Genomic DNA, 25,894 nt, shown 5'->3' with positions numbered 1-25,894 from the left:
AAAGAGGAGAAATCTAATTCTTTCCTTTATGACCTGTTCCCTGTTTATAGTCTGTTCCCGGCTTTGCCTTCAAAAATCTGTCAGATAAATCTGCCTGTGTAAACACACTATAAAGCTCTATAGCTACACAGTATAACCTACAGGCAGGCATAGCACTATGCCATTTTGAATCCTCCCGTAAGGGCCGTATTACACAGGCCGATTATCGTTTTAAAATCATTACATCATTAAGATTTAAACCATAATCATTTTGTGTAATAGCAGGCAAGGATTAAAAGACCAAAAAAAAATCGTTTGATAGAATCTGGACCTATTTTCATTGTTGATCGTTCACAAATCGTTAAAACATTGTTCTGTGTAATAACACCTCGTTCGGTCACTCTCTGGTCTATCAGTCAGGAAAGGACGAGCGCAAGAATAACCGTGAGTAATGATCATCATCCTGTGTAATAGGATGAACGATATAAGATCGTTCTTCATAGCAGTCGTTTGAGATTGTTTATCGTTATTTGCAGAAAAATACAACCCTAATATGTATTCATTATCTATTATTTCATTGACTGGAATCCAGTGTGCTATTTTAAGTTCATCATTTGTAAGCTCCTTTTTAAGAGTTGCTAGATTCTTAGATAAATATAGTGATAGGGGTTTTTTCATTTATCATGTGACGGAAAGTACAACTGTTTAATAGCATGCTTAGTGTAAATTTGTGCAGTGCAAAGTCTTTTGTCAAATATATAAGCAAGTTCTGTACATTGCAATGTTGTTCTAGTGATGGTTCATCAGATTGTTTGATCTGTGCTGTATGGTGTACTATACTATCACATTGGCAAAGTAATATTCATGAGGTACATAGAATTTATTACATGGCATGCGATTATGCATAAACCCACCAACACAATTTGGAAAAAATGCCCAATTGAGGATATTTCACTGTGCGCAGATGTTGGCTATGTTCACACTACGTTAAAGAACGACAGTACTTTGTACGGTGTGGAACTGACTTTTCTTGTATGGGATCCTGGCTGGAGCGTATACACATCGTATACGCACCGGCCGGGATCCCGTACGGGGCCGCAAATAACTGACATGACAGAAAGACCTGTCAGTTCACACAATAAAGCGAGCAGCTCCGGCCGCTTGCTTCATTGTTAGCTGTGGGAGTTTCTGATGTGGGCTCCCGCATCAGAACCCTGCGGCCAAAAGATCATTCGGACGGTACTCGGCTGTATTCACGGAACGGCCGGTCTCTTCACGTAGTGTGAACATAGCCGTTCTGTGCATATGATTACTCCCTCTATAGTTTTTAGGTTTTTTTTAATTATACAAAGTTGAAACTATGCTTTTTTAATGCTTGATAATGTTACTGGTTGAAACCGTCTGATTTTCAATAGGGAATGCCATTAAAAAGTTGTTTTTTCCTTCTACTGGATCAAATAATATTTATAGACATAAAAGGTTGAGCGTAATGAACTTTGATCTTTTCATACTAACCAGACTCTATAACTAGAATTGTACTATTTGGAATGTGAGGTAGGTGTTCTTTATCATACAGGTTGTTTCTAATATATATTAATTAAGTCTGAAGAACCAGCAATAATTATGGTATTATGCAAGAAATGCTGGATTAAACTTGAAAAGAGAGCAGAGATCATGTACTTGGTTAGGTAACCATTGGAAAGTGCTTATAGAGGCCTGAAAAATAAATCAATAACTTGTCTTTTTGTGTCATCAAGCCTATGGTCACACTACGTTTACAAAACAGAAATGACGTCCATTTTTGCAATGCATTGAAGTCCATCAAATGATGGACGTCCAATGCACGTAGTGTATTAAAGGGGTTGTCCAGAGAAAATCTTTTTCTTTCAAATTAGCTATTATCAGAAAGTTATCCAGATTTGTAATTTACTTCTATTAAAAAATCTCAAGTCTTCCCATACTTTTCAGCTGCTGTATGTCATGCAGGAAGTGGTGTTTTATTTTCAGTCTGACACAGTGCTCTTGGCTGACATCTGTGGCTGAGACAGGAACCCTTTAGAAAAGGAGAGGCTTTCTATGGGAATTCCCATAGAAAACCTTTCCTTGTCTCGACAGTTTCTGTCTCGGCCAGAGATGTCAGTAAAAAGCACTGTGTCAGACTGAAAATAAAACAACATTTCTGCAGGACATACAGCAGCTGATAAGTATGGGAAGACTTGAGATTTTTTAATAGAAGTAAATTACAAATCTGTATAACTTTCTGACAATAGTTGATTTGTAAGAAAAAGATTTTCGCTGGACAACCCCTTTAAATAACAGACATTGTCTGCGCAGACATCCAAATAATGATTATAACGGAGAGGAAAAAACATTGGTGGACATTTAATAAAATATCAGCCAGGGAGAAGGTGCAGATTTGCCCCTTCTCCCTGGCGTACACCTGCCGTATGCCCCGCTCGCCTGATGGGCGGGCTGGGAGAGCTTGGGGGGCGTGACAAGGTAGGGAGGAGGCGTAAGGCTCGCAGGCATAAATCATGATCCAGATCTACACCTGCTGGAAGCAGGTGTAGATTTAGTATGCCTGGCACCTGGCCAGCTGGTTTCAATAAGAGGCGTGCACCTCTTAGTGAATCCTGCTGGGGGAAAGGGGGCGTGGCCTAATATATCCTCATAAATCCCCCACATTGTGTGAACATAGCCCAACCTTGCTACTTCCCTCTATTTAGCAGGATCTAAGCAGACAAAAAAGTCCTGCAAGCAGTAATTGTCAGGACAGTTCAGGGCAGACAAAGGAAACGCTAGCACAGACAGGTGAAGCCCTGACACTGTCCCACTGCCCTGCCTACTTGACACTAGACCACCCTAAATGATGGCGGACAAACAGGTGACATACCCTGCACTAATATAGGGTGACACGTGAGACAAGACAAAAGAAGATAACAAAGACAGACAAAACACAATGGCGGATAATCGGGCAAAAATGGGTTAAAACCAGGGGAATGAAAATATAGATCAGAATTAGGGATGGTCCGAACCGAGTTCGGTTCGGGTTCGTAGGAACCCGAACTCTCGATAATGATTCCCGCGGTCTGCCCTCTCTGTGCAGCGGGCGGATCCAGTGGGAGGACCGACTGGAAAACTGGGATGCAGCCATAGCCATAGGCTGTATCCCAGTTTTCCAGTTGGTATTACCGCTGTATCCACCCGCTCCATGGAGCTGGCAGACAGCGGGAATCTGATGCCTAGCGTTCGGGTTTTTACAAACCCGAATCTCGGAGGGTTTGGACCATCCCTAATCAGAATCAAAGAGCCAAAGAATAGTCATAAGCAAGCCGAGGTCAGGTGTAACAGGAGTTCAAAATACACAGGGATAGAAAGCTTAAAACAGGTACAACGAGTGTAAACTATAGCTACCTATAGCATCATGCTTAGGAAATGACTGAGCTTTATGTGAAACCAGGTCCGGGTTCCCGGTCTCATGGACGATTGGAGCAGAGAAAAAAGAGCTTGCACAGGAGGACCAGGCTGTCAGTCATTATCCAAGGCAAGGTGTTAACTGTATATCTGCTGGTAGAAATCTTCCCAGACAATGAGCAAGGAGTTAACTTAAATCAATATAAATGCCAAAGCAGAATAAAACCGTGTTCACACTAACAAAATGATACAAGAAAATAACTATCGTGCACATACATTTTGCTGCCATGATTGTAACCGGTGGCCAGAGCTCGATCCTGACAGTAATTTTTTGTATGGTGAAATTTGCAGAATAAATGGAAACCAGTAGGAAGCCTGATGGACCCCAATATCCATCATCATCCATTGCTGTCCTGTTCCATTTTATAGTGCTGACCAAAATCTGCAAAGGAAGCCCCAAAATGAGCAATGATGCATATGTGAAGCCTTATGGTCCGTTTACACAGAGCAATAATTTGCACAATCGATCGTTTATCGATTTTGAAGCAAAGATTTAATCATTTTGAGATCACTTAAGCCCATCTCACACATTAGGATAAATATGTGAAAGAATTTTTACACTAAGCGATATGCGAATTTTAAGCAAACGACTGATGACGATTTTAAAACATGTTGAAAGACCCCCGATGAACGATTTCTCACTTGTCACTTGATCGTTCGCTTTGTTTGTACGAGCTGATTATCGCTCAAATGTGATCGTTCGAACGATAATCGCTCTGTGTAAGCGTACCATTAGTATCAGTATGGGCAATGAAGAGCTTTTTTTTAGTAATTGAAAACAGCATGATATTTGCCCACTGCCCACTGATTAGAGAGGTGGGGCAAACAAACAGCTAGCAATTTATATTTTATGTGAAAATCTAGCCCTGCATGGCTACTTGGAGAATGGGAAGGATTCAAGACAATTAGCTGTTTATGGTTCACCATTTGGCCAATAGTTAAAGGGGTAGTCCACCCAAAAAATTTTTCTTTCAAATCAACTGCTGCCATGAAGTGACAGAGATTTGTAATTTACTTCTATTAAAAAATCTCAAGCCTTCCAGTACTTATCAGCTGCTGTATGCCCAACAGGAAGTTGTATTATTTCCAGTCTGGAGAGCAGGAGGGGTTTTCTATGGGGATTTGCTCCTGCTTTGGACAGTTCCTGATATGGACAGAGGAGGCAACAGAGAGCACTGGGTCAGACAGGAAAGAAAACACTACTTCCTGCTGGACATACAGCAGCTAATAAGTACTGGAAGACTTAAGATTTTTTAATAGAAGTGAATTACAAATCTCTGGCACTTTATGGCACCAGTTGATTTGAAAGAAAAAAAATTTGGGTGGACTACCCCTTTAATGAATAACCATTCTTATAAGTTCATTGACTGATTTAACCATACCAAGCCTTGCCAGCATATTAAAATCAAGCACATAGCCATTGACAGACAGCTAGTGGTCCAGGATATACTGAAGAGATTACTGACCTTTAAGCGAACCCATTAGCAGGAAAACAGGAGTGTATAAATGGCTAGTTATAGTGCTTGAAAAAGCACTATATTGTAATTTTTTTCTACTGCCTAGTTTTGTTAATAGGGAAATTAGGCTCAAGTGTTCACAGGGTGTTCTAAAGCACAACAAGAGCCCATGTATGTCCAGCCCATGTTCTCTTTAATAAGTGGCTGTCAGATGCAAGCAGGCATAGAGGTGGTAAATAAGAGGACATGGGCTGGGCTTTTATCAAGTTGGGAAACACCCTCTGGGGACTTAAGCCTCATTTATCTTATAACAAAATGGATGAAATTTTGGGCATAGAGATGACTGTGTAGATAAAAAGCAATGCACTATCCCCATGAGAAGTTGTATCTTGTTTTACATCCCTGTTTTCTGGCCAACTGGTCTGCTTTAAAGCGACTCTGTACCCACAATCTGACCCCCCCAAACCAGATGTACCTTCAGATAGCTGCTTTTAATCCAAGATCTGTCCTGGGGTCCGTTCGGCAGTGGATGCAGTTATTGTCATAAAAAAAACTTTTAAACCTGCAGCACTGTGTCTAACGGCTGGGGCTTACATTTGTATATGCATTAGGCTGGCACACCCTCTCTGTTCTTCCTCCCCACCCTCCTCATCATTAGGAATGCTCCAAGCAGATTGCTTCCTATTCCCCACCTGTGTGTATAATGAACATGGGCTGGATCGTTAATACACCTGTGCAAAGCTCAAACAGCAGTAAATGTTCCTGGATCATTCCTAATGATGAGGAGGGTGGGGAGGAAGGACGGAGAGGTGGTGCCAGCCTAATGCATATACGAATGTAAGCCCCGGCCGTTAGACACAGCGCTGCAGGATTAAAAGTTGTTTTTATGACAATAACGGCATCCCCTGCCGAACGGACCCCAGGACAGATCTTGGATTAAAAGCAGCTATCCGAAGGTACAAGAGTCGCTTTAAAGAGAATCTCAGTAGCTTCATGGAAGAGTTACAACTGAGCAGGTGACTCTGATATTAAAGGGGTTATCCAGTGATACACAACCATGGCCACTTTCTTTCAGAGACATCATGACTCTTGTCTCCAGTTCAGGTGTGGTTTGCAATTAAGCTCCATTCACTTCAATGGAACTGAGCAGCAAAACCCCGCCCAAGCTGGAAACAAGAGTGGGGCTGTCTCTGGAAGAAAGTGGCCAAGTTTTTGTAGCACTGGATAACCCCTTTAACCAGAAAAAATCCTAACCAGTTAGACATAGCCATAAATGGAGAAAGAGAAAAAAAGTAAATAAAATTGGGCTAAGATACAACCAAGAGAGTAAAATATTGAATGATGGTCAAGCCAAGGTTTTTAGTGAGGAGAACAGGTGAGGATGGGTTCAATTTAGGGTTGCCATGTTTATTGGATGTTGGAAACTTGTCATCTTTGTCAGAATTATTAGGCAAGTTTTAATTTTGAGGATCTGTTTTTATTATTGAACAACTACATGGCTGTCGGTCAATCCAAAATGTAAAAAAAAAAACCCTCAAACCTGAATATTTAAGACAGTAAAAGTAAAGTTTTGGCTTTCGTGGGAGACTATTTAAAGGGGTTGTCCAGTGTGGGGGCACTTTTTTGGGGGTTCCAGCGGCGGCTCACTCATCGCGGCGCTCCGGTCCCCGGTTCCCGGACACTTCCGGGTGTCTGACGCCGCCCGAGACGCTACGTGTCAGGGCCGCACAGCCACTCAGTGAAGGAGGCGGGATCCGTATGAAGTCAGCTCGGATCCCGCCTCCTTCAATGAGTGGCTGAGCGACCCTGAGACGTAGCGTCTCAGGCGGCGTCAGATACCTGAAAGCGGCCGGGAACCGGGGACCAGAGCTTCGCGATGAGTGAGCCGCCACTGGAACTGGGGAGGTGAGTGGATGTCTTTTATTTCAGCCACCTCCTCCCCGGTCCCCCCAAAAAAGTGCCCCCACACTGGACAACCCCTTTAAGTGTGCATAATTATTAGGCAGCTATGAGGACTTATTCACCTGTCTGCAAAATCTGCAATTACAGATAAATTTATATACCATTGCCTATTTGCACATTCGCAAATTTGCACATCTGTGATCCACAACACCAGTAGAACTCTATGTGATTCATACATTTTCCCATCTCAGTTATTAATTTTCATCTCTTAATTAACCCCTTAAGGACAGAGCCTGAAATGGCCTTAATGACAGAGACAAATTTTATGAATATGACCAGTGTCACTTTAGTCATTAATACCTTCGGGATGCTTTTACCTATCCGGCTGATTCTGAGATTGTTTTCTCGTGACATATTGTACTTTACATTTCTGGTAAATTGGAGTCGATACTCATAACAAATCTTTATGAAAATAAACCAAATAATGTGAAAAAATGTGAAAAAATGCATTTTTCCAACTTTGAAACTTTTTTGCGTATACAGAAAGTGGTTATACCACATAAATTATATATTAAATAGCATTAGCAACATGTCTACTTTATGTTGGCGGCATTTATTAAACTATCTTTCATTTTTTTTAGACGATAGGAAGCTTAAAACATTAGCAGCAAATTTCCAAATTTTCAGTAAAATTTCAAAATCAGATATTTTTAGGGACCTGTTCAGGTTTAGGCTGGGTTCACACTACGTATATTTGAGGCTGTATGTTTGAGGCTGTATAGCAACCAAAACAAGGAGTGGATTGAAAACACAGAAAGGCTATGTTCACATAATGTTGTAATTGAGTGGATGGCCGTCATTTAATGGCAAATATGTGCTGTTATTTTAAAACAACGGCTGTTGTATTGAAATAATGGAAGTTATTTACCGTTATATGGCGGCCATCCACTCAATTACAACATTATGTGAACAGATCCTTTCTGTGTTTTCAATCCACTCCTGGTTTTGGTTGCTATGAGGACCTGACATGAGGACCAAATACAGCCTCAAATATACATAGTGTGAACCCGGCTTAAAAGTGTATTTGAGGGGCCTGTATGTTAGAAAGCCCCGCAAAGCACCCCATTTCAGAAACTGCACCCCCCAAACTCTGCAAAAGCACATCCAGAAAGTGTTTTAACCCTTTAGGGGAGTCACAGAAATAAAAGCTAAGTGTGTAAGGAATTTGAAAATTTTAATTTTCTGTGCAGAGATTTTATTGTAATCCAATATTTTTCATAATTATAAACCTATTACCAGAGAAATGCACCCCAATAATTATTGCCCCGTTTCTGCAGTTTATAGAAATACCCCATATGTGACCCTATTGCGCTATTTGACGCAACCACAAGCCTCAGATATAAGGGAGCGCCTAGTGAATTTCAACGCCTCCGTTATATTTGGTCATTTTTGACTGTACCACTTCAGGTTGGCAGAGGCTCTGGGGTGTCAAAACCTAAAAAACACCCCTAAAGGGACACCATTTAGAAAACTACACCCCTCAAGGAATGTAACAAGGGGTGCGGTGAGCATCTGGACCCCACAGGTGCTTCACAGATTTTCCGAACAATATGGCGTGAAAAAAGAAAAATTTATTTTTTACACTAAAACGTTGTTCTAGCCTTCAATTTTTCATTTTCTTAAAGGGATAAGAGGCAAAAAAAGACAAAAAATGTGTAGCGCAGTTTCTCCCGAGTACAGAAATACCCCACATGTGGCGATAAAGTGCCAAGGGGGCGCAGGACGAGCCTCCAAAGGGAAGGAGCGCCAATTGGCTTTTGGAAGCTGAATTTCACTGAAAAGGATTTCAAGGGCCATGTCGCATTTACAGAGCCCTCGTGCTGCCAAGACACTGGAAACCCCCCACAAGTGATTCCATTCTGGAAACTACACCCCTCAAGGAATCTAACAGGGGGTGCAGTGAGCATATGGACCCCACTGGTGACGGGCACAAATGTGGAACAATGTGACGTGAAAGGGAAAAATTTCATTTTTTCACTTTCATGGCACAAATGTGCCCGTCATCAAGGGGTTCATATCCTCACTGCACCCCTTGTTAGATTCCTTGAGGGGTGCAGTTTCCAGAATGGGGTCACTTGTGGGGGGTTTCCACTGTCCTGGCAGCACGAGGGCTCTGTAAATGCGACATGGCGTTCATCATCCATTCTAGCCAAATCCAACCTCCAAAATCCAAATGGCGCTCTTTCCCTTCGGAGGCTTGCCCTGCGCCCACATGACGCTTTATGTCCACATGTGGGGTATTTACGGACTCGGGGGAAATTGCTCTACATATATTGTGTGTTTTTTTCTCTTTTAACCCCTTGTGAAAATGATAAATTCAAGGCTAAACCAACATTATAGTGTAAAAAATGTAATATTTCATTTTCACGCCACATTGTTCCACATTTGTGTCCGTCACCAGTGGGGTCCATATGCTCACTACACCCCTTGTTACATTCCTTGAGGGGTGCAGTTTCCATAATGGGGTCACTTGTGGGGGGTTTCAACTGTCTTGGCAACACAGGGGCCTTTTGAATGCAACATGGCCCCTCGAAATCCATTCCATCCAAATCCAGCCTTCAAAAACCAAATGGCGCTTCTTCCCTTCGGAGGCTTACCCTGCACCCGCATGGCGCTTTATGTCCACATGTGGGGTATTTCCGTACTCAGGGGAAATTGCTCTACACATTAAATGTTTTTTTTTATCTTTTAACCCCTTGTGAAAATGAAAAAACATGACAAGATTAATAATTTAGAGTAAAAATTTTACAAAAATTACACTAAATGTTGGTCTAGCCTTGATTTTTTTCCATTTCCACAAGGGGTTAAAAAAGAAAATGAACACAAAACGTGTAGGGTAGTGTCCCCTGAGTACGAAAATACCCCACATGTGGGCATAATGTGCCATATGGGCACAGGGCAAGTCACCAAAGGGACAGAGCGCCATTTAGAGGCTGGAATGGAGGATGGAGGCCATGTCGCAATTACAAAGCTCCTGTGCTGCCAGGACAGTAGAAACCCCCGACAAGTGACCCTATTCTGGAAACTACACCCCATAAGGAATCCAACAAGGGGTACAGTGAGCATATGGACCCCACTGGTGACGGGCACTTACGTAGAACATGTGCCGAGAAAATAAAAAATACAATTTTTTTCATTTTCACGTCCCAAATGTGGCCGTCACCAGGGGGCCATATCCCCGCTGCCCCCCTTCTTAGATTCCTTATGGGGTGTAGTTTCCAGAATGGGGTCACTTGTGGGGGGTTTCTACTGTCCTGGCCGCACAGAGGCTTTGTAATTGCATCATGGCTTCCTCTAATGGGAATGGCGGCCATACCTATTTAGCTGGGGAAAAGGGACAATTCTAATTTATTTGGGGGTATTAGGCCAATTATTAGTTTATAAGGTTGGAAATGACAGGTGTCCATCAAATTCAACCTGTGTTGATCCAGAGGAAGGCAAAAACCCCTCGTGAGGCAGACGACAGTAGCCTCATCACAGGGGAAAAATTCCTTCCTGACTCCATAATGGCGATCAGAATAATCCCCGGATCAACGTGACCCCTGAAATAGGAATAAGGGACAGAATTTAGATAATGTAGAATCCCAGTGACGTGTGGTGCGCCTTGAAGCGATCCAGTATGCAGAGGCCGGGGGGATCAGGACAGGTGTCACACTGGAAAATAGTGTCCTTCCTGATCCCCCTGTTACCCCACACTCTGCACTTCTTCTGGGGTCTCCCTTTCTCCAGTGTGGGGGACGTCACCTGGAAAATGTTGTCCTGGTGCGATACGGGGTCCTTCATATCCAGAAGCGCTGGGTCCGCTCCATGGCTGCTAAATATTAGGGCGCTATTACTACTTCTGATATTTTCGGATCGTGCCGCAAGCTACAGGGCAGCGAGGGACCGGAAGAGGGGGTGCTGGTATAAAAGTTATCCCCGTACAGGTGGTAACCTTTATCCAGCAGTGGGAAGATCAGTTCCCGGACGATCTCCCCACTAACTCCAAGGATGGGGGGGAAGGGGGCATCTGGGGGCTGCATTTGGGTGTCCCTTCCTACATACACTCTAAGGGTACGTGCACACTGCAGAATCGCGACAGATAACCCTTCGTGCATTCCACAGCTGGCACCCACCGGCGGACTGATGCAGGCGCACGTCTCCACCCGTGTCATAGACTCCATTCTATGCACGGGCGGATTCCGCTCTCCGTCCAACGTGTTCATTCTTTGGATGGACGACGGAATCCGCCCATGCATAGGATAGAGTCTATGACACGGGTGGAGACATGCGCCCGCATCAGTCCGCCGGTGGGTGCCAGCTGCGGAATGCACAAAGGGTTATCCTTCGCCATTCCGCAGTTTGCACGTACCCGAAATCTGTAAGGGTACCCTGAGGTACGCTCACAGAGTTTGGAGAATTTCACACCATACCGTCATCTCTTATTGGGACGGTAATGGCGGAAAAGACGTGTCTGGGGGGCAGCGTACGCTACACTACCCCCAGACACGTCACTGGATGATGAGGATGAATGGAGGAAAGAAGGATCCCCCCCATTCATCCTCACTGGCTGTTTTGGTGTCGGAGGCAATAATAACGTATCCCTCTGACGCCGAAAACACCCTGGGGGTCATCTTTATACGGGGATTGGTATATGGGGTATGTAGTGGTGTAGTGTCAAACTTTATTCAATGTAGTGTGGTGTAATGTAGTGTTTTTTACGTGTTTTTTTACAGTAAGTATAAAAAAAAAAACCTACGCCAACAAAGGAGTTGCTGATAAATGCCGCAATGTGCGGCACTTATAAGCAGACCGTGGCAGTAGAATATAGAAAAAAAACACCCTACGCCAAAAAGGAGGAGTTGCTGATTAGCAGCGCACTTTCGTGCGATGCTGATCAACACTCAGCGGCGATAGGGTGCGGAAAATAGAAAAAAAAAAATTTGGGAAAAAAAAATAATTTTTTTTATATTCTGAATATCCCTGTAGCTGCTGATAAGTGTATTACACATATCAGCCGCTAGGGGGCAGCAGAGCGCAAAATCCGGAAAATGACGAGGCTGGAGCCGAAAATAGCCGAAAGAAGACGACGAGGACCGCCGGAAAGACCCGAAGACCGAACGGAATGACGGAGGACGCCGCGAACCCGGAAGACGCCGATCAGGAGCCCGGGACAGGTGAGTAATGTACAAATACCTGCTCTGGACCCCTCGGCTACCTAGCTGAGGGGTCCAGGGCAGGTATTTACTATTTTGTGGGACTCTGATCGCCGTGCCACCGGCCCGATCGCCGTGAACGGCCGGCCGGCCGTTCACGGCGATCGGGCCGGTGGCACGGCGATCAACATTACTTTTTACAGTAATGGCGGTCGGTGCCGTCCTCGGACAGCACCGACCGCCATTTTTTTCCGGGTCATCGGGTCACCGATGACCCGGAAAGGTTCCGATCGCCGCTATTGGCTGATCTGAATTGATCAGCCTATAGCGGCGATCGTAAGCACGGGGGGTGTTAACCACCCCCCGTGCCGAGAAGCTATGATGGCCTGCTATGATTTATAGCAGGCCATCTTCCCCGACCGCTGTGTGAGAACACGCAGCGATCGGGGAAACATCGGGCGTAAATTTACGCCCTGATGCGCTAAGTACCATGGCGCCAGGGCGTAAGTTTACGCCCGATGTCGTTAAGGGGTTAATTGAGAATAATAAAGAAAACTCAAAATTTAGAATTAAATATTTGTGATATAAAAAAAAATCAGTGACCAATATAACCATCTTTCCTAAATAACAGTCATAAGCCTTCTATCCATGGAGTCTGTCAATTTCTTAATTTGTAGATCATCAACTTTTTGTGCAGCAGCAAAGACAGCCTTCCAGACACTGTTCAGAGAGGTGTACTATTTTCCGTCATTGTAAACCTCCTGTTTAAGAAGAGCCCAACAGCCCTCAATACGGTTTAGGTCAGGTAAGGAAGGGGGCTATGTCATTATTATTTGCCATGCTAGCCATGCAGGAGAATACAGTGGTGCCTTGTATAACGAGCATAATTTGTTCCAGGACCGTTCTTGTAATCCAAATCCACTGTTAAATCAAAGCAAATTTTCCCATAAGAAATCACTGATAGGCTATGTTCACACAACATTTTTTCAGCTCTGTTTAAAATGACGTCCGTCATTTTGAGTCTAAAATAACAGACGTCATTTAGCAGCCTGTCCTCCCCGTGCAATGACCGCTGTTGGTACATTATTCTAGTTTGGGATTACTAATTGGCCTTTGGGTGCTGCTTAATTGAAAAGTCCATTGAATTTAATAGTAAAAACAGAGAAAGAACTGTGACAAAAGAAAAACTGTGTGTGAACAACTAATAAAAAAAGTCCGCTGTTTGCAAAAGACGTCCAAAAATAATGATCATGTTCATTATTTTGACGTCTGCGGTAAAAACCTCTGTTATCCAATACTTTGTGTGCATTGGGCGTCCATCTTTCCTTCAATACATTGCCATAGCAGTCAGTTAAATCGCGGCAATAAAGGACCTTATTTTAAATTGCAAAATCTGCCCCTTTTCTCTATTTTTGACGTTGTGCGAGCCATATGCAGACAGAGACTACAGGCAGTAAAGGGAATGAGTAGGGCAGATGTGGGTACACAAATGTAGCGCTCTTTGTCCAGAGAGAGAGAGGGGTTACAGCTGTAAAGAGATTACCTCCACAGTCCTGTCCCCTGATGTAAGCCCCAGCCTGAAGTGGATCTGCGATGATTTGAAAGGTGAGGGAGACTTCCTGGGTCAGAGTACAGTGCTGTAGGCCACCCTGTGCATATCCTTCTGGTCTGTCAAGAATCACTCTTATCTCATTAGTCCATGAAACCATTTTCACATATGTCTTGGCCCGGTCTTGACATTTCAACTTAGGTGTCTTGTTCAGTGGTGTTAGGTTTCAGGCTTCCTTTCCTTGGCACTGAACACCTTTACTTCTGGACACATTATTCTCAAATCTTTGTCAGTTAACTTGCTTTTTTACCCTCAAAATATTTGTTGACCACCTATTGACCACTTGCAACAAAACATTTCATAATTCTGTAATCCCATCTCAGCATCTTAGCACTGTTTTACTTTTTTGAATCAGTTAAATCTTTTTTTTTTCTTTTTTTTTGGCCCATACTCCTTGAGGGAAATAAGCTGCCTAACAAAGATTCATGCCTAGACATACAGTAGGGCCTTGAACTCCTTAGGCCATAACCCCCCCCCCCCCCCCTCCGTTTACACTAATATCCATCACCTGAAATATTTCCGTACTGGAGTTGGAAAATATGTTTAGAAAATATTGTATGGTCAAAATACTCACTTGCCTGATTATTTTGCACAATGTGTATACTAGATAATTTTAAATTTTATTTAATCAGACTTTCTCTTTTATAAGTAGAGAATCATTAGCTTAGCTATGATTAGAATAGTGAGGAGACCGTGTTAGGGTCAAGATCTTTTGGTGGCTGAATGTAATCCAGGGGTCGTGACAGATAATTACATTAAAGAGTATATATGTAAAGTCAAAATTCCTAGACCAGAAGTGAACCAATTAAGAGCATGCCTTCCATATATGTAACATGTCTCATGTCTCAGGCTGTCCTCTGAAGCAAGAGATTTATAGGTTCAGGTAAGTTGCTTATGTATATCTATGTCCTAATTTTTCACCAATAAAAATTGAATCCTCTCAAATAAGGAAATCATTCTTCCCCTGTACAAATATGCATATATTGATGTCTTTACAGACTGAGGAAGCCATTTGACTTTAAATTTAGGTCAAGAGTTTTTGTTTCAGGGGAGCATGATTAATATGTCCTTTGGTGATCATGGAATGCAAAGATGTTCCATCCCTGACTGATTGAGCTTGAAGGTATTTAATCTCGTCCCCCACTGCATAAAACAGGCATTAGTTACGGCAGTAGTGTAAAAAAAATCATCATGACATATATTTTGTTTTCCATAAAAAGAAATGAAGCCATTTATAGTTCTTGGGGGATGAAACTAAAGGATACAAAAACACTAAAGCCTTAAATACACCCCAGTGATTACTGGGGGATGTTGAACAGTCTGAAGACACGTTTGATACTGATTTGCAATTGCTTTACAGAGCATCAAGGAAACCACTTGTGTAACTCCAGAAATGATCTATGTGCTTGGCTTGAAAATTCATTAGGCGTACCATGAGAGCATAATATTTACATAGACTTGACTCATTGACATTCTGACTGAAAAGGTTCCGTTCCATGGTGCATTCTAGTTTATTCCCTCCGTAGTTTTATCATTGTATAGAAAACCATTATAATTTTATATTATAATGCATGTTATTGTGGTAAGAAGGGTTCAAAATGTCTATTTCTGTAATCACCACTATAAGGCTGGGTTCACACTATGTATATTTCAGGCTGTATTTGGTCCTCATGTCAGGTCCTCATAGCAACTAAAACCAGGAGTGGATTGAAAACACAGAAAGGCTATGATCACACAATGTTGAAATTGAGTGGATGGCCGCCATATAACAGTAAATAACGGCCATTATTTCAATATAACGGCCGTTGTTTTAAAATAACAGCAAATATTTGCCATTAAATGGCGGCCATTCACTCAATTACAACATTATGTGAACAGAGCCTTTCTGTGTTTTCAATCCACTCCTGGTTTTGGTTGCTATACAGCCTCAAACATACAGCCTCAAATATACGTAGTGTGAACCCAGCCTTAATGTGTATACTACTACCTGCCATCACTTCAGTTAACATGGAAGCACTGACCAAAAACCAAGTGGCTTACCCCCGCCTGCCACTAGAACTGATCCAGACCGATCAGTCAGAGACAGGTGCTTGTCCTGTCACTGACTACCTTAAATGCCGCGATCGCTATGCATGTACTTTTACATGCATAGTAGCCAAACAAATTTAAATCATGTTCTGTACAGACAGTCTTTTACCAGAATATTCTTTTTCCTTTACACTTCACAGCTTGCTAAAAAAACACACACACAAAAAACAGCACAGTAAAACTATAAGAGGAATATAACACATTTTGGCTCAGCAACCCTGCACATAGACTCTAATCATACAACTTTGTTTCCCGCTTTGCTTATCAAGGGTCACATCAGCTGCTGGTATGCATGGATCCTATTGCTTACTAAGGCTAGGTTCACACTATGTAACTGTGCGGCTGTATTTTCTATGCGGCTGTAAATGTGCGGATGAAGCTCCGGCCGTGGGAAAAAATAGACATGCGTCTCAAAACATACGGTCATTTACTTGGAAATCTGGTTCAACTAAAAATAACAAATAAAATCTTAAGAAAGTGATGCAAACACCTCTGGATGCATCTGGGAAAGCAGGGAACACAGTTTACATGAATTGCTATTACCGGGGTTTGCGATCCTCTGCACTAATACCGATGTCTCTCATGGTTAATCTATTAAAATAATAAAACACATTTTCGTTGTAATAAAGTGCCTTTCGTTGTTCACTAATTAAATTTAAACGAATCCATCATTTTGCAATTAAATATACTGTTAAAATAAATAGATATATAAATAAATGTATATTTATATATATATTTATTTATTGACAGTATATTTAATTGCACAATGATGGATTCGTTAGAATTAAATTATTGACCAACGAAACTGAATTTATTTAATCGAAAATGTGTTTTATTAATTAAATATTAATTAGTACAGGAAGCTCCATAAGCCGTTAATTCATGTTGCCGGCAAAAGAGCATTCTGTACTAATCATCACTTTACTTTAATGAAAACATCAAATGTTTCTTCTAATTATGTTATCACAATAGCATTATTAGAAGAAACATTTAGAATTATATGTGCGCTCAGCTGATTGGCTGATCGGCTGAGTGCACATATAATGAGCCGGTCCGCAGCACAGTGACTTCATTGTGCTGCGGACCAGCGAAGAGGACACATCGGGGTGAGTATAGAGCTCTCCCCACCCCCTCCCCAGCACTGCACCCCTCCCAGCAAGGAAGGGGGGGTCAGTTAACCCCTTCCTTGCTGGGATGGGTGCAGTCTGACATCAGTCTGGCCCCCAAGGGGTTAAGGGGGATGCAACACATCCTCCCTTAACCCCTTGGGGGCCAGACTGTAAGCAGCGATCTGTAAAGATGCTGCATACTGTAAGGTGCACAACACCGCTCACAATGATGGGTGTTGTGCTCCTCTTTGTGTGGTTTTTGTGTGTTTCTCCCTTTTTGTTTTTCAGATATCGGTATCCTGTGGATTACGTCGGATTACGTGGACTACGTAGATGACCAGCGTCTTTTTTAATGTTTTTTTTTTTATAAAATGGTCAATGAGGGGTGTGGGGGTGTTTTTATTTGAATAAAAAAAATTTTTTTCTTGTGTCTTGTCTTTATTTCTTTACTTTATAGACTTAGTAATGGAAGCCGTCTAATAGACGGAATCCATTACTAAGTTGGGGCCTAGTGTTAGCCGGTATAAAATGGCTAACACTAACCCCCTATTATTACCCCAGTACCCAATGCCACCAGGGGTACTGGGAAGAGCCGGGTGCCAGTGGTCACGGAGCGTCAAAATTGTCGCTCCTGGACCGGGCGGCAGCAGGCTGGTAAGATTTAGGCTGGGGAGGGCCTAAACCAATGGCTCTTCCCACCCTGGTGTTACGAGGCTGCTGTCGTTTGGTTTTTAACCCGGCTGGTTATAAAAATAGGGGGGACCTTATGCGTTTTTTTTTAATTATTTATTTAAAAAAAAAACCGCATAGGGTCCCCCCTATTTTTATAACCAGCCGGGTTAAAAACCAAACGACAGCAGCCTGGTAACACCAGGGTGGGAAGAGCCATTGGTTTAGGCCCTCCCCAGCCTAAATCATACCAGCCTGCTGCCGCCCGGTCCAGGAGCGCCAATTTTGATGCTCCGGGACCACTGGCACCCGGCTCTTCCCAGTACCCCTGGTGGCATTGGGTACTGGGGTAATAATAGGGGGTTAGTGTTAGCCATTTTATACCGGCTAACACTAGGCCCCAACTTAGTAATGGATTCCGTCTATTAGACGGCTTCCACTACTAAGTCTATAAAGTAAAGAAATAAAGTCAAGACACAAGTTAAAATTTTTTTTTATTCAAATAAAAACACCCCCACACCCCTCATTGACCATTTTATTAAAAAAAAAAACATTAAAAAAACGCTGGTCATCGACGTAGTCCACGGAATCCGACGTAATCCACAGGATACCGATATCTGAAAAACAAAAAGGGAGAAACACACAAAAAACACACAAACAGGAGCGCAACACCCATCATTGTGAGCGGTGTTGTGCACCTTACAGTATGCAGCATCTTTACAGATCGCTGCTTACAGTCTGGCCCCCCAAGGGGTTAAGGGAGGATGTATTGCATCCCCCTTAACCCCTTGGGGGCCAGACTGATGTCAGACTGCACCCATCCCAGCAAGGAAGGGGTTAACTGACCCCCCCTTCCTTGCTGGGAGGGGTGCAGTGCTGGGGAGGGGGTGGGGAGAGCTTTATACCCACCCCGATGTGTCCTCTTCGCTGGTCCGCAGCACAATGAAGTCACTGTACCGCGGACCGGCTCATTATATGCGCGCTCAGCCGATCAGCCAATTAGCTGAGCGCACATATAATTCTAAATGTTTCTTCTAATAATGCTATTGTGATAACATAATTAGAAGAAACATTTGATGTTTTCATTAAAGTAAAGTGATGATTAGTACAGAAAGCTCTATTGCCGGCATATGAATTAACGGCTTATGGAGCTTCCTGAACTAATTAATATTTAATTAATAAAACACATTTTCGATGAAATAAATTCAGTTTCGTTGGTCAATAATTTAATTCTAACGAATCCATCATTGTGAAATTAAATATACTGTCAAAAAATAAATATATATATAAATATACATTTATTTATATATCTATTTATTTTAACAGTATATTTAATTGCCAAATGATGGATTCGTTAGAATTAAATTATTGACCAACGAAAGGGACTTTATTACAAAGAAAATGTGTTTTATTAATTTAATATATTAACTATTAGAGACATCGGCATTCGGCATCATTGCCGGCTATTTTTGAAGTACTCCGTACGGACCGCCTGTCAATCCTCGGCCGCATGTCCAGCCGCAAACAATGGTCTTGTTCATTTTTTACGGGTCCGTTTACGATCGGGCCGTAGATTCATACATAGTGTGCACTGTGCAGCCGTATATCCTATACTTTCCAGCGTACGCATGAACCACCAAAAATACCGCCGCACAATTACAGCCGCAAATACAGCCACACAGTTACATAGTCTGAACCTGGCCTGAAACTGCAAGATTTAACAGATGACTTTTTAAAACTAATGTGCTGTGATCAGAGCTTTTAGCAGGTTACAAAACAAGAATTTTGCCTATATCCAGGATATGTAAAGTGCATTGTGGTCCATGGCCCTGTGACCCTGCTAATCCATATTTCAATGTTGTTAATAAATGCGAACATCGTTTAGCTAACAGTTGCGGTTGTTAGTTCCGACATATGTTTCACATATGATAGGCAGGAAAGAGTCAAGGCTGCTTCATATCAGATTTTTAAGATCAAAACTCGAGTGTTCCATTTTTTTTCCCCCATAGAATGTTACTGCTATTGTCTTACAAATGTGATGATCATTACAGCACAAAAGGCCTTGAGGAAATCCTCTGACCATATATGAAATTGCTGATAATTTTGGTTTGCATCTCATATTAAGACAATCAGATAGAATTACAAGGCTCTTTAACCATGTTCTTTGCCTAGGGCTTTAAGCTTTTGCTTCCGCTGAACATTTTCTGTTTCAATATTGGCTGCCTGGGAATAAATCACTGTGGTAGTGCTTTACATCCTTTGGATTAAAAAAAAGGGAGAAACTAAACCACAATCTTTTGTTTGTTCCTAGGTTCTCAGAAAAAACAACCACTGAATGGCTTGAGCTCTTCGAAGGAAGTGGCATCCCATATGGGCCAATCAACAGTATAAAGCAAGTATTTTCTGAACCCCAGGTTAGTCTGAGATCACTTATTTAACATTATATGAATTAGCATATTTAAATGAGTGAATGGCTCAAGACAGATATACAGTCTTGAAAAAAAAACAAGAGAAGTTGGGTTAAGCACAAATCTGTAGTCCAGTGGCTTTCTGGGAAATATTACTGGATCACTAAAACAAATATACTCAGTTATCTATTCTTGTGCACATCCTTAAAAGAAACCTGTCGCTATTTTCATGCTGCCCAAACAATGGGTAGCATGAAACACTGACAAGTTTACCCATTGCAGAACTATGATTTTTACCACCATAACATTTTATAGTAATCTGAAAACAGAACCCTAAGTTAATGAGCTGGTGCATCAGCTCTAATTCACACCTTTTCACCTATTTGCATTAAAGGGGTTATCCAGCACTACAAAAACATGGCCACTTTTGCCCCGCTTTTGTCTCCAGGTCAGGTGTGGTTTGCAATTAAGCTCCATTTACTTCAATGGAACTGAGTTTCAAACCCCACCCAATCTGGAGACAAGGATGGTGCAAAAGTGGCCATGTTTTTGTAGCACTGGATAACCCCTTTAAGCAACAGATCTGTAAATTAGGCCCGGGATTACCATGATTACTCAGAGGCCTCTTCCCAGCCAAGAATACAACTAGGATTGTTCTGAAACTGCATAGCTGTAATCTTTAGTAAGTCTGTATAGCTCATGTCCTTCATCGCCCTGGGGAGAAAGGTGCTTAGCCAAGGTCATCTCCTGCATTGTTCTACTGATTGGTGTGGTTCTAAACACTGAAATCCAACTGGTCAAAATGTTTGACATATCACTATGGCATGTCAAAAAAATGTTGTCAATGTTGAGTTTAGTAATACTATAAAGAGTCACTGTCATTATTTTTTTTTTTTTTGCAGAAATCAATAGTCCAGGTGATTTTAAGAAACTTTGTAATTGGGTTTATCAGGCAAATATGCCATTATCTGCATTTAAAAAGCCTTTTTCCAGGTCCACCATTCCTCTCCTTTCTGTCTGAGCTATGGAGAGGGGAGGGGTAGGAGAGTGAGATGAGTCAGCAGCAGAGAGCAGAAAACAAAGGATTACATGCTGAAAACTTTATTCAGAGGTCAGAGAGGTCAGTGGTGACATCAGAGGAGAGAGCCTGGTGATGTAGCTTTAAATTAACTCTTTGTTGTCCTGTTTTGGAGCCTCATCTTCTCTCTTCCATAGACAACAATGAAGACATGGGGGAGAGCTTGAAACTGCTTTTTTTATGATAAAAATGCATTTTTCGGCTAATAAACCCAATCACAAAGTTTCTTAAAATCGCCTGCACTACAGATTTCCGGAATTTTTTTTTTAATGACAGTGACACTTTAAATGATCAGTAATCAGTAGATCTTGGTGCACTGGTTGCCTAGCTTGTCTATATGGTAAACATGTATTGAAAATGTTAACTCTCATTGTATGTCTAAACGTCGAGCTGCACCTTAATGTTTGCCTGTTCTCTTTGAATTCTAGTTTGGTTTTCTAGGATTTTATGAAGATTGTCTACTGTGATTGCTGTTTAGCTTTTTTTTGACTACACCTAAAGTTAAGTTTTCCATAATAATGAAATATAGCTAGTCTATCCTGCACTCGGGGCAAATACTAAGTTTGGCGCCCCCTCCAACACCCTACCTGACAACCCCGACACACACTTCTTAGTGTTGACAGCCATTAATTGACTTAAGGCCACTATACAACACATGTTATACTTTCACCCCCTTTTTGCATTTTGACTGCTCTCCACAGGGGTAAAGGGTAAATCTTACAGCATTCATTACTTATTATAGATCACACCTCATGGTGCTTGTTCTGGTAAATAGTAGTTTTTATCACCGCATAGGCCCCACCCCCTCAGCAGCCATTGGAAGGGCCAGTCTAAAGCTCTAGGCCCGACCCCCCTACATTGTCCCACACCAATGGCCGCTGAGGGGGTGGGACCTATGTGGCGATAATGTCACGGATGGGGCGGGGCTAAGTTCTGCTAGATGAGGAGCGATGTGGCACAAAGGCCGCGAGGCACCACCCACATATACCAATCCACACGTGATAAAAATGACTTTTTACCAGAACAAGCATCTTGAAATAAGCATCTAAAATAAGTAATGAAAGCCGTAACATTTACCCTTTACACCTGCGGAGAGCAGTCAAAATGCAAAAAGGGGGTGACAGTGTCACTTTAAGTATAGTGCACAGATGATGTGACCAAAAATTAACAAAATTTGCTAGGGTGCAATTTTTTTTTAGTGTGGCGACTGCACTGACTGTGTTCCAAACATTGTTTTAAAGTGGATCCAAGCCACACTGTAGTTCTTTAAGTGTTTTGTACTAATATTATATACAGTGATGACATTGAAATGAACTGCTTCTAATTGCACAAGAGAAGTGGTTTATAGATATTGGAGTAGGTACGGGCAGTGCCATATTGAGCTCTGCCTATTATATTCATTGGGATTTTGCACTTCTGAGCCCAGCAAAATGCACATATATTTGCAGAAAATGGTCCAAATAGAGTCACTATAGACTATGTGGGGACCAATAAAAAGATTAGGGCTGTACTATACGTCTGCATCACCTTATCATGATGCTAACATGTTATTAGAACAGCCCTAACACAGGGGACATACTGTACTGTGACTTACCTTCACTTATCCCTAAATGGCTGCCCAGGTCCATTATCAGTGACATATATTTAATGCAGTAATAAAGCGAATAGACTTAACTCTTACACTGCCCTCCTGCAGAGACAAAGTTACATTAGCTGCAGGATGTCAGTGAAGGGATTAAAACTGTTCACTTGTTTGCTGGAATAGCTTAGTGTCACTGATAAGAAGACCAGACAGGAACTGAGTGTCCTCACCCACATCCCAACCCTGCAACCACAACTGAAGTCCCCCCTTCCCCCCATGATGTTCTGAAAGTCTGTGCCCTGTGATTCCCCCTCCGTAAGCAGAGAGGTTACCTGGACACAAGCAGCAGGCATCTCTCTGCAGGTTGGATTGGGGGGAGGTGGTGCGTCCTTCCTCCCTCTTCTGTTATCAGAGGACAGACCAGTGAGGAGATAGATGAGTTCAGAGGTCAGCGCTTGCGTTTAGTCCTCTAGTACTCCAGATCCTTGGGTAGACTGTTCCACAGATTCACTGTTCTCATGGTAAAGAAGGCTTGTCGCCTCCAGAGACTAGTGGACAGGCGGAGACAGTGCCCCCTTGTCTTTGAGGAGGGGGGTTACCTGGAACATCTTTCCCCCATATTTCTTGTAGGGGCCATTTATATATTTAAATAAGTTGATCATAACTCCCCTTAAACGTCACTTCTGAAGACTTATAAAATAAAAATTAAAAAATAAATTTAATTCTTTTAATCTGTCCTCATAACTAAGATGCTCCATTCCCCTTATTAGTTTAGTTGCCCGCCTTTGTACCCTTTCAAGCTCTAGAACATCCTTTCTATGAATCGGTGCCCAAAACTGGACAGCATACTCCAGATGAGGCCGCACCAAAGCTTTATAAAGCGGTAATATTATATCCCTGTCCCATGAGTCCATGCCTGTTGTAATGCATGACAATATCCTGCTGGCCTTAGAAGCCGCTGACTGACATTGTGTGCTGTTCTGTAGTCTATTATCTACAAGTACACCCAGATCCTTCTCCATCAGCGACTCAGTGTAATTCCCCCCAGGACATATGATGCTTGTGGGTTATTAGTACCCAGGTGCATAACTTTACATTTATCCACATTGAACCTCATTTGCCAAGTAGATTCCCAAACACTCAGTATGTCTAAGACAGCTTGTAACATCTGCACATCCTCCATAGACATGTACTGTTACAAATATGTGATGCAGTTACTAAGAAAGGCCTGTTTGCGATATGCAATATGGCAAGCCAGAGCTTCTGTTCTGTCTGTAATAATCAGCTTCCATGTACATCAGAGGTCTTCCTCTATGCTAGAGTCTTAAGTGCAGAGGCATCCATGTGGTGCATAGTAGAACAGGTAGGTACTGTTTCCATGTTATTTCAAGCCTGTATCAAAAGTTAGATCAAGAGGATCTCCAAAGGTATAACCAATGAAAGACTTTAACATACCCCACTATATAGGCACAGGGGACCATTGTCTATGAATTAAAAATGAAGGATATACACAGTCTCACTTTTATGCTGCCCTAACAACAAATCAATGTAGTGGCCTCTCACTGCACCACCAACCTTGATTGAAAGATCACTCCCTGTTTGGGTCAGAGAGCAAGCAGAGGAAACTGGGGGCAGATCCAGTAACTTGTGGTTTAGGCAGCATGAAATTGATGACAACAGGGTCCCTGTTAGCTTCATACGGTATACATGACATATTATGGCCTTAATACAACAAGTTTTAATTGGATCTAGCACCTGTCAATAATTAACTACAGTACTCATTTATTGCATTAAAAGTGCCCAGTTTCATTACTGCAGTACAGTACAGAACAGTACTATGCATTTAGAACAAGAAATGTTCAACAAAGCCAGTACTGCAGCAATTCCTCTCTCATCCTTTACTGTATAGTGCACCCCCACCCCAGGACTGTAAAGGATAGGAGATGGTGCACTGACTGTACTACTACTGTACTGTATATGCACTCAAGCAATTTTATTCAGTACTGTACAGGGTGGGAGATGGTGGTGCACTGACTGTACTGTATGTGCACTCCAGCAATCTTATACAGTACTGTACAGTATGGGAGATGGTGGTGCACTGACTGTACTGTATGTGCACTCCAGCAATCTTATACAGTACTGTACAGTATGGGAGATGGTGGTGCACTGACTGTACTGTATGTGCACTCCAGCAGTGCTATACAGTACTGTACAGTATGGGAGATGGTGGTGCACTGACTGTACTGTATGTGCACTCCAGCAATCTTATACAGTACTGTACAGTATGGGAGATGGTGGTGCACTGACTGTACTGTATGTGCACTCCAGCAATCTTATACAGTACTGTACAGGATGGGAGATGGTGGTGCACTGACTGTACTGTATGTGCACTCCAGCAATCTTATACAGTACTGTACAGTATGGGAGATGGTGGTGCACTGACTGTACTGTATGTGCACTCCAGCAATCTTATACAGTACTGTACAGGATGGGAGATGGTGGTGCACTGACTGTACTGTATGTGCACTCCAGCAATCTTATACAGTACTGTACAGGATGGGAGATGGTGGTGCAGTGACTGTACTGTATGTGCACTCCAGCAGTCTTATACAGTACTGTACAGGATGGGAGATGGTGGTGCACTGACTGTACTGTATGTGCACTCCAGCAGTGCTATACAGTACTGTACAGTATGGGAGATGGTGGTGCACTGACTGTACTGTATGTGCACTCCAGCAGTCTTATACAGTACTGTACAGGATGGGAGATGGTGGTGCACTGACTGTACTGTATGTGCACTCCAGCAATCTTATACAGTACTGTACAGGATGGGAGATGGTGGTGCACTGACTGTACTGTATGTGCACTCCAGCAGTGCTATACAGTACTGTACAGTATGGGAGATGGTGGTGCACTGACTGTACTGTATGTGCACTCCAGCAATCTTATACAGTACTGTACAGGATGGGAGATGGTGGTGCACTGACTGTACTGTATGTGCACTCCAGCAGTCTTATACAGTACTGTACAGGATGGGAGATGGTGGTGCACTGACTGTACTGTATGTGCACTCCAGCAATCTTATACAGTACTGTACAGGATGGGAGATGGTGGTGCAGTGACTGTACTGTATGTGCACTCCAGCAGTCTTATACAGTACTGTACAGTATGGGAGATGGTGGTGCACTGACTGTACTGTATGTGCACTCCAGCAATCTTATACAGTACTGTACAGGATGGGAGATGGTGGTGCACTGACTGTACTGTATGTGCACTCCAGCAATCTTATACAGTACTGTACAGTATGGGAGGTGGTAGTGCACTGACTGTACTGTATGTGCACT

The 25,894-nt window shown here is 42.5% G+C and overlaps 1 protein-coding gene across 9 annotated transcripts in view; it reads left to right on the top strand.

The window, feature by feature from the left end:
- SUGCT (succinyl-CoA:glutarate-CoA transferase) overlaps positions 1-25,894 on the top strand; it is a 660,405-nt gene that overhangs the window by 264,923 nt on the left and 369,588 nt on the right. For all 9 annotated transcript variants that reach the window (XR_011361904.1, XR_011361905.1, XM_069960339.1 and 6 more), the window contains one exon: positions 19,794-19,896. Coding sequence is in view for 7 of the 9 variants with exons in the window: in XM_069960339.1 (XP_069816440.1) it covers positions 19,794-19,896 (103 nt within the window). In the remaining 2 variants the exon portion in view is untranslated. The remainder of the gene's footprint in view (positions 1-19,793; positions 19,897-25,894) is intronic.

Source organism: Dendropsophus ebraccatus, chromosome 2, assembly GCF_027789765.1.
Source record: "Dendropsophus ebraccatus isolate aDenEbr1 chromosome 2, aDenEbr1.pat, whole genome shotgun sequence".
NCBI lineage: Eukaryota > Metazoa > Chordata > Amphibia > Anura > Hylidae > Dendropsophus > Dendropsophus ebraccatus.
Note: the sequence above shows the minus strand (reverse complement) of the source record. Positions and strands in the feature narration are given on the sequence as shown.